This window comes from Nuphar pumila, chromosome 2 (genome assembly GCF_984573655.1).
Source record: "Nuphar pumila chromosome 2, dmNupPumi1.hap1.1, whole genome shotgun sequence".
Taxonomy (NCBI): domain Eukaryota; kingdom Viridiplantae; phylum Streptophyta; class Magnoliopsida; order Nymphaeales; family Nymphaeaceae; genus Nuphar; species Nuphar pumila.
The window spans coordinates 7,129,524-7,142,652 of record NC_143250.1 but is presented as its reverse complement, the minus strand read 5'-3'; the positions used below and the strand labels follow the sequence as shown (position 1 = coordinate 7,142,652).

At 36.8% G+C, this 13,129-nt stretch overlaps 1 protein-coding gene and 1 pseudogene across 2 annotated transcripts; both read right to left on the bottom strand.

Moving 5' to 3' along the window:
• Positions 1-1,119: 1,119 nt before the first annotated feature.
• On the bottom strand, positions 1,120-3,465 carry LOC149844617 (uncharacterized). The gene is made up of 2 exons (XM_089985628.1): positions 3,370-3,465; positions 1,120-3,272 (listed from the first exon to the last, which is right to left on the bottom strand). The coding sequence occupies exons 1-2, from the start codon at positions 3,463-3,465 to the stop codon at positions 1,251-1,253; spliced, it is 2,118 nt and encodes a 705-aa protein (XP_089841754.1). The 3' UTR covers positions 1,120-1,250.
• A 441-nt stretch (positions 3,466-3,906) lies between these two features.
• LOC149844616 (disease resistance protein Roq1 pseudogene) lies at positions 3,907-6,970 on the bottom strand (annotated as a pseudogene). The gene is made up of 2 exons (XR_016427381.1): positions 6,471-6,970; positions 3,907-5,066 (listed from the first exon to the last, which is right to left on the bottom strand). The product of XR_016427381.1 is annotated as a disease resistance protein Roq1 pseudogene (transcript).
• Positions 6,971-13,129: the final 6,159 nt, after the last annotated feature.

Below are 13,129 nucleotides of genomic sequence, written 5' to 3'. Positions count from 1 at the left end.
GATCAGATTTCCTTAAACCAAGTCTCTGCTGCAAGGCCTCCTTAGCAGCCTTTTTCCCTTCAACAACATTCTCAGATGTGTAGGACACCTGAAATTGCATATATGAATTATAGAAATATCATCTACATGATCCTAATAACCATTTAAATTAAGGAAAACGTATCCTATAATCACCAAAAAATTATTTAATACACAAGGGCGGATTTTACATTTTTCTTCTAATGAATAATCAAGTACAACTGGAAGTCCCTCTCATTTTGAAAACTCAAACCAAATAAAGGACCTCCTTAGGGGGGGGCAGGTTTATCTAAGAGCTAAATGAAACAGGACCAACTTGGGACATTCCAACTTGATGATGCGGTTGAAGGTTCCAATAAATATTAATAAATAGGTACTGTACATACTAAAGATTGATTAAGGCCGGGCATATAAAAGACCAACATGAAAGCATTCTCAAGCAATTTTTGTGCCCCTCATTGACGTTCATAGAGGTGAGATGGTAGAATGGTGGTTCATTAATTGTTTAAGTCCAAGTTCTATCACTGGGGATTTTTTTTGCCCTTGTCTGCCTATTTCTATAGGTCTCTGTGCCAGCACAATGCAAGAAATGGCAATGTAACCTTAGTAATGCATTTTTTTGGAACTATTAACATCAGCTAATACTATAAGAAGCTCTGTAGGTGCTTAGCTATTCCATCAAAAATAGTTGTTGTTAGGTCGGCAGCAGTCTCGACTATGAGGAGGCGGCAACTCAGATTACTTATGATATGTGATCGGATGGTGATGACTTAAGAACCATTAAACTATTTCATTTGAAGGTCATGAGAAATTACCCCATGCGATCATTACCCGCAATGGATTTCTATTGTCCTGAACCTAGAGCTGAGGAATTGCTCATTCACAGTTCCACCATTGTCATTCCGACTCCTCATAAAGCACAAAATAAGTAAACAACCTAGAATTTTACAGGTAAAAAAAAAAAAAAGCATTTAAAAGGTTTTCTGATTGTAGCCATCACCACTATTTTCCCAGTGACAGTATTCTCACGCACCCTTTTTTTCCTATGAAAAAATAGTAACGAAAATAACATCAGTAGCGATCAGCAATATACAGCAAGGAAAAAAATAAACAGCCCAAGAACAGGGCACAGCATTAAAAGGTGCGACTCTTTTCAGAATTAGGAGATGGTAATTACTACACTCTAGGGATTGATGAGATTATGGAGAAGAAGAGATTTCACCAACTACTCATTAGCGTTTGCGGAAGCCTTTTATGCAGAAAATGAGAAGACACACGCAGAAGATTCCCAATGGCATTAGAAATGCTACATTCCGTTTTCCATGTTTATTTTCCTTCTCGTGTATGCTTGATGGCTCCGGAAGCTGATGATTGATTCCACAGGGTGTCTCCTCCTCACCGATTATTGTAGTGTCAATTCCATGCTCAATGTTTCTGGATGGTGACCCCACATTGTTCACAACAATAGCTTCCAATGCCGATGGTGGAGCACTGTCCCTCTCATCAGATCCTGGGCTGATTGATTCAAGGACAAAATCACTAGGGAAAATCAGCCTTTGCCATCCCCTGCGACCTTCTGGCATGCGGTAATCCTTTTGATACAGTACTAGATGTATGTACCTTGATTGATTCCCAACCCTGACGAGCAATTCCCAGTAGGAATTGGGAATTTTGCGATAGATCTTCCTGTACTCCTGGGTCTTTTCAGAGTATCCACTTATCAGTACTTCTTTCTCTTCTTCTTCGTGGCATTCTTCAGGATGCTCCTCAAGTTTACTCTCTTCTTCTTCTTCTTCTTCTTCTTCTTCTTCTTCTTCTTCAGGACTTTCCTCAATTTTACTCTCTTCCCCTTCGTTACTTTCCTCTGCAGATTCTTCAGCTTCTTCGGGATATTCCTCACTGTTGCTCTCAATCTTATTTTGTAGGTCCACTTCCTCCTCTTCACCGTCAATATCCCCCACGAATAAAGTTTTTAAACTTTTCAACTCCCATAAAGGAAGTGGAGTTGTCAGCTTTGTACCATGGATGTCCAACTTCTCCAGCTTCTCAAGGGACACTATGGATCTGGGAAGCTCTTTAATGTCAGTGCGATCCAAACTGAGTTCTTTTAGGTTTACGAGATTCCCCAAAGAATGAGGCAATGCACTTATTTGCTTACAGCCCGAAAAACTTAATCTCTGCAGTTCAGTCAACCCCCAAATTGAATCCGGCAAGCTTGTTAGCCTATCACAATCAGACAGAGATAGTTCTTCTAAATTGTGAAGGGACCCAATAGAAAGGGGCAGCTCTCTAATTCTTGTTCCACTAAGATCCAACTCTCCTAACTTGTTCAAGTTCCCAATTGAATCGGGCAAGCTTCTTAGCTTATCACAACCACCCAGAAACAGTTCCTCTAAATTGTGAAGGGACCCAATAGAAAAGGGAAGCTCTGTAATTTTTGTCCACTCAAGATCCAACTCACTTAACTTGTTCAAGTTCCCAATTGAATCCGGCAAGCTTCTTAGCCTATCACAATAAGACAAAGATAGTTTCTCTAAATTGTGAAGGGACCCAATAGAAAAGGGAAGCTCTGTAATTTTTGTCCACTCAAGATCCAACTCACGTAACTCGTTCAAGTTCCCAATTGAATCCGGCAAGCTTCTTAGCCTATCACAATAAGACAAAGATAGTTTCTCTAAATTGTGAAGGGACCCAATAGAAAAAGGAAGCTCTGTAATTTTTGTCCACTCAAGATCCAACTCACGTAACTTGTTCAAGTTCCCAATTGAATCCGGCAAGCTTCTTAGCCTATCACAACCAATCAGAGATAGTTTCTCTAAATTGTGAAGGGACCCAATAGAAAGGGGCAGCTCTCTAATTCTTGTTCCACTAAGACTCAACTCAGGTAACTTGTTCAAGTTCCCAATTGAATCCGGCAAGCTTCTTAGCCTATCACAACCATCCAGAAATAGTTTCTCTAAATTGTGAAGGGACCCAATAGAAAGGGGCAGCTCTCTAATTCTTGTTTCAGAAAGATCCAACTCACGTAACTTCTTCATATTGCAAATTGAATCTGGCAGATGCGTGAGAGCCTCACAGTCAGATAAGTCAAAGATAATCAACTCCGTAAGACAACCAATGGATTCGTCAAGCGAGCCCAATTTCTCACATCCGGAGAGTAAGAGTTTTTGTAAATTTGGTAAACGATCAAAATTAGGAGATTTCTGAAGTTCACTGCATCCCTCAAGCTTAAGAACTCTTAAATCATGGAAGACCTGCCAACATGCAAAAACCGCTGTCTTGTTTAAGGAAGCAATCACAACTAGAAAGTGCAAAGAAAGAAGGAATATAAACATTAATTAAAATACTAACCTTATTTCCATCCCATAGTCCCACCATTTTACTACCTGATAAGTCGAGATACCCAATCCGCTTGAGGTCGAACTCCTCTGGTAGTGATCCTAACATGCAGTCTTGCCATTCTAAACATCTCAAACTTTTGGGCATTTTGCTGAAATCGCCTTCAAGATTGACACCATATTGATACGGAGCAATCTCAAACTGGACATTTTGGTGAAAGCTTCAGTGCTCAGACTTAAATCAAGAGGACCATCAATAAGGAGGCCTTCAATATTTTCTGACCCCTGGATATGCCCAACATGTACACTGTCAAGTTGTGAAATAGAGAACGACTATGACGCAAAGGTTTTGCATGATACCATATATGACGGCAAATGAGAAAAATATGACAAAACATAGCCAAATTATTTTGTTTCTTTTCAGTTTTGCCCTTAATTTGTCTTACCACCTGCCTTTTTTTAGGCCATAATAACTTGTCCTCTAATTTTTCAGGTGACAACGTACATTAATCAGATTTGTCATGTTTTTAATTTGTGTGCCAATCAGATTTGTCATAGCTCCATCTACGTCTTTGTCGAAACAAATAAATATTAGTAAATAAATTGTACCATTAATTAGTTATTACCTTACGATCATTCAATACATCCCATGCATCATCGTCATCCCATATCCTGCTATGGTTTGCTATGTTTCTCCCCATATCTCGCAATTGATCATGCATCACCAATGTATCATCATCTTCATCAATCTTCAAGAGAGATTTATGCAAGAGTACTTTAATTGTTAGGTTCGAGGCGAACCCACACGCTTTGAGTACATCGGTCACATATTCTCTTTCCTCACCAATAAACAAGCATGCGATGTCGAGAAATATTGTCTTCTGCTGTTGGTCAAGCCCATCGTAGCTTATTTTCAACCTTTCTTGAATACTAGTGTGAGGAACACGCCTCAACTTCTCCAACATTTCTTCCCATTCTCCCTCCTCTGTCTTGTCAAACAACTCTGAACCCAATACTTCCAATGCTAAAGGAAGTCCACCCGTGACTGATACTACTTCTCGGGATATCTCCATAAATGGATCGAGAGGCTGTCTTCTCCCGAAAGCATGCCAACTAAATAGCTCAAGTGATTCTTCTGCATCCATTTCTTCAGGCCTATAAATCTCATGATCCTTCACATGATGCACATTTAGTACGTGCTCATCTCTCGTTGTAATTATGACCCGACTTCCTTTCTCAAACCAGTCTCGTTCACCAGCCAATTTATTAAGTTGATCTATTTTATCAACATCATCAATAATAATGAGGACTTTTTTGAAACGGCATCTCTGCCTTATTATGCTCGCACCTTGATCCACATCATAAATCGTTGGGTTATCGCCATTTGCAATCTGAGAAATCAGTTGTTTTTGCAACGTGACCAGCCCATTGTGTTGTCCTGCTGCTTCCCTGATATTTGAAATTATGCTTGCAGCATCGAACCTATCAGAGATTGTATTATTGATGACTTTGGCTAGTGTTGATTTCCCGATACCCCCCATACCACAAATGCCTATCATTCTAACATCTTCAGCTTCGATGTCCAACAATTCCATCATCTTGTCTACCCGACGTTCCATTCCAACAGGGTGCTTGGTGAGATCCAATGTATTGCGTTTGTCCTCATGCAAAACCTTCCTGACGATTATTTGGATCAATTCTGACTCTTTTCTGCATGTTTTAATCGTTAGAGCAACACCAATAAGAGAAGAGATGCAATAAGAAAATGTCTTGTAAACATTTTTCAAATGTATGTTCATCGAAGAAAGCACTATTGTATTTGGTTTTTCTTTTTATTGATGAGGAGCCCCCACCGAGAACCAGGTCACTTTGTGAGGTAAACCTGCATATCAAGTGGGAGCGAACCTGAGATGAAGGGCTCATCATCTTCTCTCCAAGCTCACTCCCACTCGGGCGACCGGCGAATGTTGGTATTTGATAACGGATTTAGTTGAAAATAGGATTCACGAAGGAGTACGGATCCCATCATATTTCACATAGGATGGGATCCGTCCTACATTCAACCAACTGCTAGGATTTTTGGTCCACATTCTCACCAGGATGTGGATTAATTAATCCCACATCACTTTGATTGGCTGGATTTTATTAGATCTCTCTATATATTGTTGGAAAAAAGGATCAGGGTTTTCCGAAGGTTGTCATGTCCAATTAAAAGCTATAAATTTTGTAGCCAGATGCATTTCAAACCACGCTCATTGGAGCAAATTAGAATTAAAACTGGTAAAGGAACCCAAAAGAAGGATGCAAAAGGGTCACAGCATATGACCCCAACTCCCACCATCAGATATGTAACAAAACTGAAGGGTGCAAAGTTGTCACGGACTGAATTGGGCTTATTCTTGGACCTAGGTTATTAGATCAGATCTACTTCTTTAGCCGGGTGTTGGAGATGAGAGCGGAAAAGTAAATGGGCGGTGAGGCTGGAGTTGAAAATTGCCCATCTGCACCACCTTTCTCCACTCTCAACACCATTGTCATCTCCCAAAACAGGGCGCCCAAACACCTGTAAGGGTTGGTGTACCATCATCTCCAGCTCCCAAACAGAACCTTATGGATGCCAAACAGCTACTCCCACCAAGTAGGGATGCGAGGAATCCATTGATTGGACCCATTAGTTTGCAAGGTACTTGATCCAATCACTTGATCTGGTCTCCCTAACATATACCGGAATCAAAGATCATATTCAGAGCACAAATGGCTGCTAGTTAGCTACTAAACCCATTGAGGACGGACTGGGTAACCAAATATTTTCTGATTCAGTTTGGGGTTAGTGTACACATAATTTATCGTTTTCACATGAAAATCAATAGGTTCTGCCATCTTCAACTGATAAAGTACCGCAACGTCTCATATCATATAAAAATCTATAACTGTACTACGACACCAAGTTGACCCGATCAGGATGTGATTTCGAACCCATTCCCTCTTGAAAATGTCATCTAGTATGGGGTCAAGCAGAACCCGACCAATCCCATATCTGATCCATTTCATTCCTAGCCACAAGAAGCAACCTCTATCTTGGAGAGAGAGAGAGAGAAAGAGAGAGACGTGTACCCATTGTACTGGTCGTCAAGATCAAAGCCTTTGAGATTACCAACTTGCGTCAATGCCTCCTTCCATTCCCTCACTTTCTCCGCTTCAATATACTTCTTATCGTCAGGGTGTAGACAACAACGCCTTTCATAGTCACGGAATGCTTCTTCATAGGGGCCTTTTTGTCGACGAACATCTGAAGGATCAACGTGGTAAAAGACAGGGAAGATGATCGTGTTGCAGCTAACCATCTTAGCCAACTCCTTCAAGCACCATTGGGAGTCGGCGTAGTTCTCAGACAAGATAACTATGCATACGGCAGAGCGTTCGATTGCTCTCCAAAGGTTTTCGTCAATCCTTTTTCCACTCTCCAATTCCTCGTCATCCATGAAAGTAAGGACCCCTTTATGTTTTAGAGCTTCGAAGAGGTATCCAGTGAACCCTTTGCGGGTGTCCTTGCCTCTGAAGCTCAAGAAGACTTCGTACTCAAGTGAAGAAGAAGTATTGAAAGGAGATGACATGGTTCAAACTCTTTTAGGTCTTATGCTAGAGATGATCTGAGAGTCTGAACCTGAATTTCATCCTACGCAGGAGAAATATGGTGAAGAATAAAAATAAAAAAGTGAAAGAAAGCACATGGCACAAGCGAAGAATCTTTATAAAAAAAACAAATAAAGGAAAGCACATGGAACAAGTGAAGAATCCACGTATTCTCTCTCTCTAATGGACAATGGATTCGTCAGGATCATTACTTATTCATGGTTCAATGGTCCATGCTCACCTACTGTACATAATAAACATACACAAGAATGATGCTGGTTTTGTACAGTTTGGTTCAATGGTTAACTCGGTTTTGTACAGTTTGGTCTTGGTCTTGACTAACCTTTGACTATTCTTTTTGGTTCATGACTGTGGTTTCATATGGGGCTGCTTATAATGCTGGGTGCAGAAATACTTGTCATAGTAAACATACACAAGAATGAGGACAGAACTCAGTGAAATCCAGTATATGTCAATGAAGAGCATCTGATATTCATGGTCATGTTTTGTTGCAAGGTCCAAAGCATAAAATTGAAAGTTAGGGGAAAATGTCCTTAAAAGTTTTCTGAAGTTCATTTTCTAATTTACATGCATTTGGATCAACATCGACTAATTTGTTGGATCTGGAAAATCAATTTTCACCCTGTATACTTGGATTTGGATTATTATATCAATTTATGATCCATGTTTTGGTTGATATCTAAAAGTTTTTCTATCGACCCATATCACAATCCAAACACAAGATCCATATAAATTGTCCCCTAATATGGAGCCTATTTTCTAATATTCTTGAGCTATAACCTATAACAATTTTTGGGCTTGTTTAATAATTAATGTAGAATAAATTGGGTTAGTTCTGGATCAGTTACCTGACCTATATCAACAAATCCAAGAAGACCCAGTCCATAGGTACTTAGAACCCCTATTTTGGTCTTACATGAATTGACGACATTCATTTTTTGTAGTTATGTGTTTTCGTTTAGTTTTTCAGAATATTGGTTTGATCCGAGAATGTAAAACTTTAAGGCATGGTTCAGTGGCATTTTAGTAACTTTCATAATGACCATGTCTGGTGTTAGTAGATCCTATTACAGTTTCTTTGTCCCTAGGTTTCCTAAATTTGTAAAATTGTACAGCAGCTCTCATGTATGACATACTCTTGAATAGTCTCCTAAGAGGCAGAAACCTTTAACATAGTAGCCCTAGGATTCATTGGATAACCTAGAAAGTAGAAACCCCAAATATAGGCTTTACACACCAATAGAGTGAGACAGAAGGGCCAATAGAGTGAGACAGAAGGGTTTGTCAGAAATTTCTAGCCAGATGAAGAAGAGTGAGCTGTGAAAAACAGAATATAGTATTTCATAGCAGACTAGAATCGATTCATTGGTTTCAACAAGCAAGCTTCCAACCATAGTATAATGTACTCACTGTGTCATAGTATATCTTTTACATACTAAATTTCAAATTTTGACCCTTTTAAAATCATATTTTTTCCCTTTTACAATCATAAGTTGTTTGAACTTCACGTGAATGAATGTACTGTGGGACTATTTTTAATGAAATAATAAATATTACAAAGCGAAGTGTTTAAATGCACACTAGGGCTTTGCAAATTTCATAATTTTTAACATTAAAAATGTGAAGAAAATGTATAAGATTTTAAAAAGAAACAAGTAATTAAAATTTTTAAATAATGTGTCTCAACCTTTTTTACATAGAAAAAATATCTATCAAAGGGAAACATGTGGAACACGTGCAAAAATCCAATTGCCATATTGACACAAACTACAGGGGTGTGTGATGCCGAGGAACATGTTAAAATAGCATGTATATATATATATATATATATATATATATATATATATATATATATATAATCTCTTTTGAATCAGGGGTACTTTTGTCTTTTTTTTAATAGACACTGTTCATTAGAAACAACTTTTCATTTCTTATTTTTATGTTTTTGTCATTAATTAAGTAGGGCAAGGCTCTATGGTCTTTTGACCATAGTGTCCTTGGGGGCTCTTTAGCGGTCATAAATATAATCGTTGGGAGCTCTCAATGGTCTCTCTCTCTTGTGTTTGTGTATGAATAGGGGGGTTTGCCTCTCTTGATCTGTTGTTGTTTTTGCTTAAACATTTGATGAATAAACTATGTTTTTTTATATTTGTTGTAGCTATTGTTGGCTTTTGTATTGTCTCATAGTGGACTTGTGCATGTTCACTTTGAGTTTATGATCTTGTAAGCCCTTAGAGACTCTTGTTTTGTATTTTCACATATTTTATTACAGAACACCCTAACGATGGCCTGAACACTAAGGCTTACAAGACTACGGGGAGGGGATGACTTCTTTAAAAAAATAAATAGATATAACAATAAATATTAAAACACATGTTAGTGATATTAAATTATTGTTATATTGCACTATTTAAAATTTAGAAAGTTGGTCACCAAGGGACGATACAGAGGGGTTGATGCAACCAGGTTGCATCAGCCTAGTTATCTGTGATCATTGCAAAAATTTTTCTCTTGTGTTCCCTCTTTTCCTTCTCTTTTCCATTTCTAGCCTCTATTCTCTTTTTGAAGGGGAATGAAAGATAAAAAAGAAGAGAGAAAAGAAAAGAAAGAAGAGAAGAGGAATCATTTTGCAAAGGTCTCACTTGACCTTAATTTTGAAAAGATTTTGAATTTACTCGCCTCCATTTTTGAAAGTTTGCCGAAAAATGGAGAGACGGGATTCGCTCGTCGGTACGAGGTTCGACCGTTCCTGGCGCCTTTACCATGGGTAATCAAACCAATGATCGAATTTATCCTTTCGCTTTGCCTAAATATTGTCTAAGAATTTATTCTAAGTCTAACATGCACAAAGAAACATGATTGTGCAATGCAATTACAAAGATATATGCTTTTGCGAAAAAATAGTTTTAGGACTTCTGGGATTTATCCAAGTGTTTTTTTTTAAATAAATTTAAGAATATTATGAAGAAATGGTTTTTAAAAGTTGAAGATTGACTTGAAAAAAGTTAGATTTTTTAATCTAACTTAGAACTTGAAATAGATCTGGAAGAAGAGATTTGAAATTCTAAGTCATGGAATAGTCAAAGATTTGAAAATAGCTCTTGGATTTGAAGAAATAAAGAGAAAAAGAGGATTTTGAAACTTAAGGTAGAATTTTAAAGAAGATGGAGTCTCAAAATCAAAATAGACTTTGAATTTGAATGGATTGATTCTGAAAAAGGAATTCTTAATTTCAGAACCTGAAAGAGAAATTGAATTTGGAATTGAATCTAGACTTGGAAAATAGATTTGAAAATGGTTTTGGAAATAGGAATTGAAGTCGGAATCTTGAGATCTAGATGATTTATAAAAAATAGAATTGAGTTTGGAATTGGAAATCAATTTGGAAAATGGAATTGGATTCCGAATTTAAAGTTTAAAATCAGAATAGAATTTGGATTTTAAGAAATCCAAATGAATATTAAAAATTGAATTGGATTTAAGAAGTCTAGATGGGATCTGAAAATGGAATTTGGATTTGAAATCTAAAATCCTAGATGGACTTGAATTTTGAAATCTGGGATCCAAAATGAGATTGGATTTGGAAATCTGAATCCAAGGTGGAATTGGAAGTTGGATCTGGATTTTGGGAATCCAAATTGAATTTAATTTTAGAAGTGAATTTGAGAAATCCAAGTGGAATTCGAAAATGTAAAGTTGAATTTAGCACTAATCTTAATCTCAAAGTAATTTGAAGATTAAAGACTGAGAAGATTTCAAAAGAACTTGGGGATTTGGGATTTTGAAGTGGAGAATAGAAGAATAAACTTGATTTAAAACTTGAATTTTTTAAATTAGGAGATGAATCTGAAAATTCCAAAGTTTAATTTGAACTTCAAAATACGATCTGGGTTATTGAATTGAATTTAAAATCGAATCCTGAAAATGAAAATGAATTTGAATTTTCAAAGTTGAATTGAACTTTAAAATTGGATTTGAATTGGAAATTGGATTTTGAATATGGAAGTGAGCTCAAAATTTCAAAGTCAAATTGGGCTTTGAAATTGAAGTTTGAATTTTGAAATGAGATAGAGTGAATTTGAATAAAAATTGGAGATTGATTTTGAGAAATGAAGAGGATATTTGAAAACATATCTCAAAATCACTTGGATTTTGAAATAATATGAAAGAATTTTGAAAATATGATATAATTCTATCCTAAATGATGAATGAATTAAAAGAATTTGAAATTGAATTTTCGAAAAGCATATTTCATTCTTTAAGTGAATTAAAATAAGATTAAAAATATAATACATCTTTGACTATGGTCATAAAATGTATTATAAAATAATCTATATTTAAATTCAGATAAAGAATAAAATATATTTTTGTGCCTTTATAGAGTTTGAAATGAAATTAATTCTCAATATATCCTGACTATGGCCATTGATATATATCTTGAGTTAATTTCAAATTAAACTCTGATAAACGAAGAAAAATTCAGGAAATATGATGATTTTTTAAAAGAAATCCAGTGTGGATCCAATGTTATTCCATAAAAGATAAGAATCATAAGCATTGCCCACATTTTGACTATGGTCATCAATGTGAGTCATTTGCTTAGGATTAATTACCTCTCATTAGAATGGTGCATGTGCCATTCATGTTCCCATTCGTGAAATTTTGAAATAAAAAGAAAAATAACATTTAACAAGTAATATTTACATACTCATACATTTTAATCCAATACATAAAATGTAAAATACTCATTACAATCTAACTATTACAACTTGAATTGAATTCAAATTTACCAAAGCCTAATTTAGGAAAGGATTTTAACAATTTACATCTTTCCTGCAAAACAGAGTTTAGCAAAAGATCACTGATGCATATGGAAAGGAAACATCACATTGTATACGAGATGATGGAATATTCATATGTTAATTTAATGCTAAATGAAAGGTTTAATGGATCATATTAGATGAGAAGATATATGTGAAGGTTTAATGCTCCAAACTAATAAGGAAAATGAATGATGAAATGAAAGCATTGCTAAAAGCATAGTTCTATGTAGATGTTGTTTGAATCATCATTCACTCTGATGCTGACTAATCAAGAAACAAATGTTTCCAGAGAATGAAATACAACACAATAGTGAAATGCAAACACTGAGACTTAACGAATTTGTGTAGCAAAGGCATATACATGTTATACAAAAAAAATGCTCAAATACACAAGTAAAAAAAAACAGAAATTTTGCTGAAAACACACATTATAATGTGCAGGGGCAGACTGAGATGTGATGAGGGTGATATTGTTAGTGAAGTGGTGTTGAATGTGAAGAGTGTGACTACAGGCTGTGCACTAGTGAGATCCTAGCAAGAAGGTGGGGTAGAGTGTTTGAGAAGGGTATTGTGCATAGGATGGAAGCATGGGAACAATGAGATATTGTTTTCAAGCTGAAAATGATATGAAGGAAGAGATTGTGAAGGAGGCTGGAAGTAGCGGTAGGTGTGGCAGTGATAGGCGTGGTGTGTTGCTGTGTATATTGTGCACAATGAGATATATGCAATGGGGTTGAGACAACAAAGAAGGTGGCAATGGTGTAATGAAATGATTGGAATGATGAAGAGAGTGATGTAGGTATGGCACAAGAGGTGGCTGTGAAGAAAGTGTAAGGTACAGCAATACCAGTAGTAGCGAACTATGCATTTAGCAGGTGTTAAGAAGAAGAAATGCAACAGATGGGACACGATGATGTGGATGTTGTGAGGTGGTGGCTGTGTATTGTTGGGGGCTACAGCAGGGGGAATGAGAGTATAGATGTAAAGGCTAAAGCTATATAGTGTGGTGGATGGCAGCAACTAGGTAATGGAGTGGTTGTTAGGTGATGAGGGAATGGAATATGTTGTTAGTGACTGCAAGTGTGTATATGAAGGCAGTTGGAAGGATAAGTTTGAGAGAATATTTGAGGCTAAACATGGGGAGGCCCATTCGGTCCACAAAATCCCTGCCAATACATTGGTGTGATAAGACTGGCACCATATGCACTTGAAACTGGAGATAAAGAGCCCCAGGAACCAACATTTCCTCCTTGTCTTTGGTTTTTTTTTTTTGCTCTGCAGAAGGGTGCCTACCAG

What these genes read in the sequence shown, in the direction of transcription:
- LOC149844617 (XM_089985628.1), bottom strand. Translation starts at nt 3,465, where the DNA reads ATGTTAGGATCACTACCAGAGGAGTTCGACCTCAAGCGGATTGGGTAT. An exon ending in GACTATGGGATGGAAATAAG is followed by an intron (nt 3,273 to 3,369) that starts GTTAGTATTTTA and finishes GCATGTTGGCAG; the next exon opens with GTCTTCCATGATTTAAGAGT.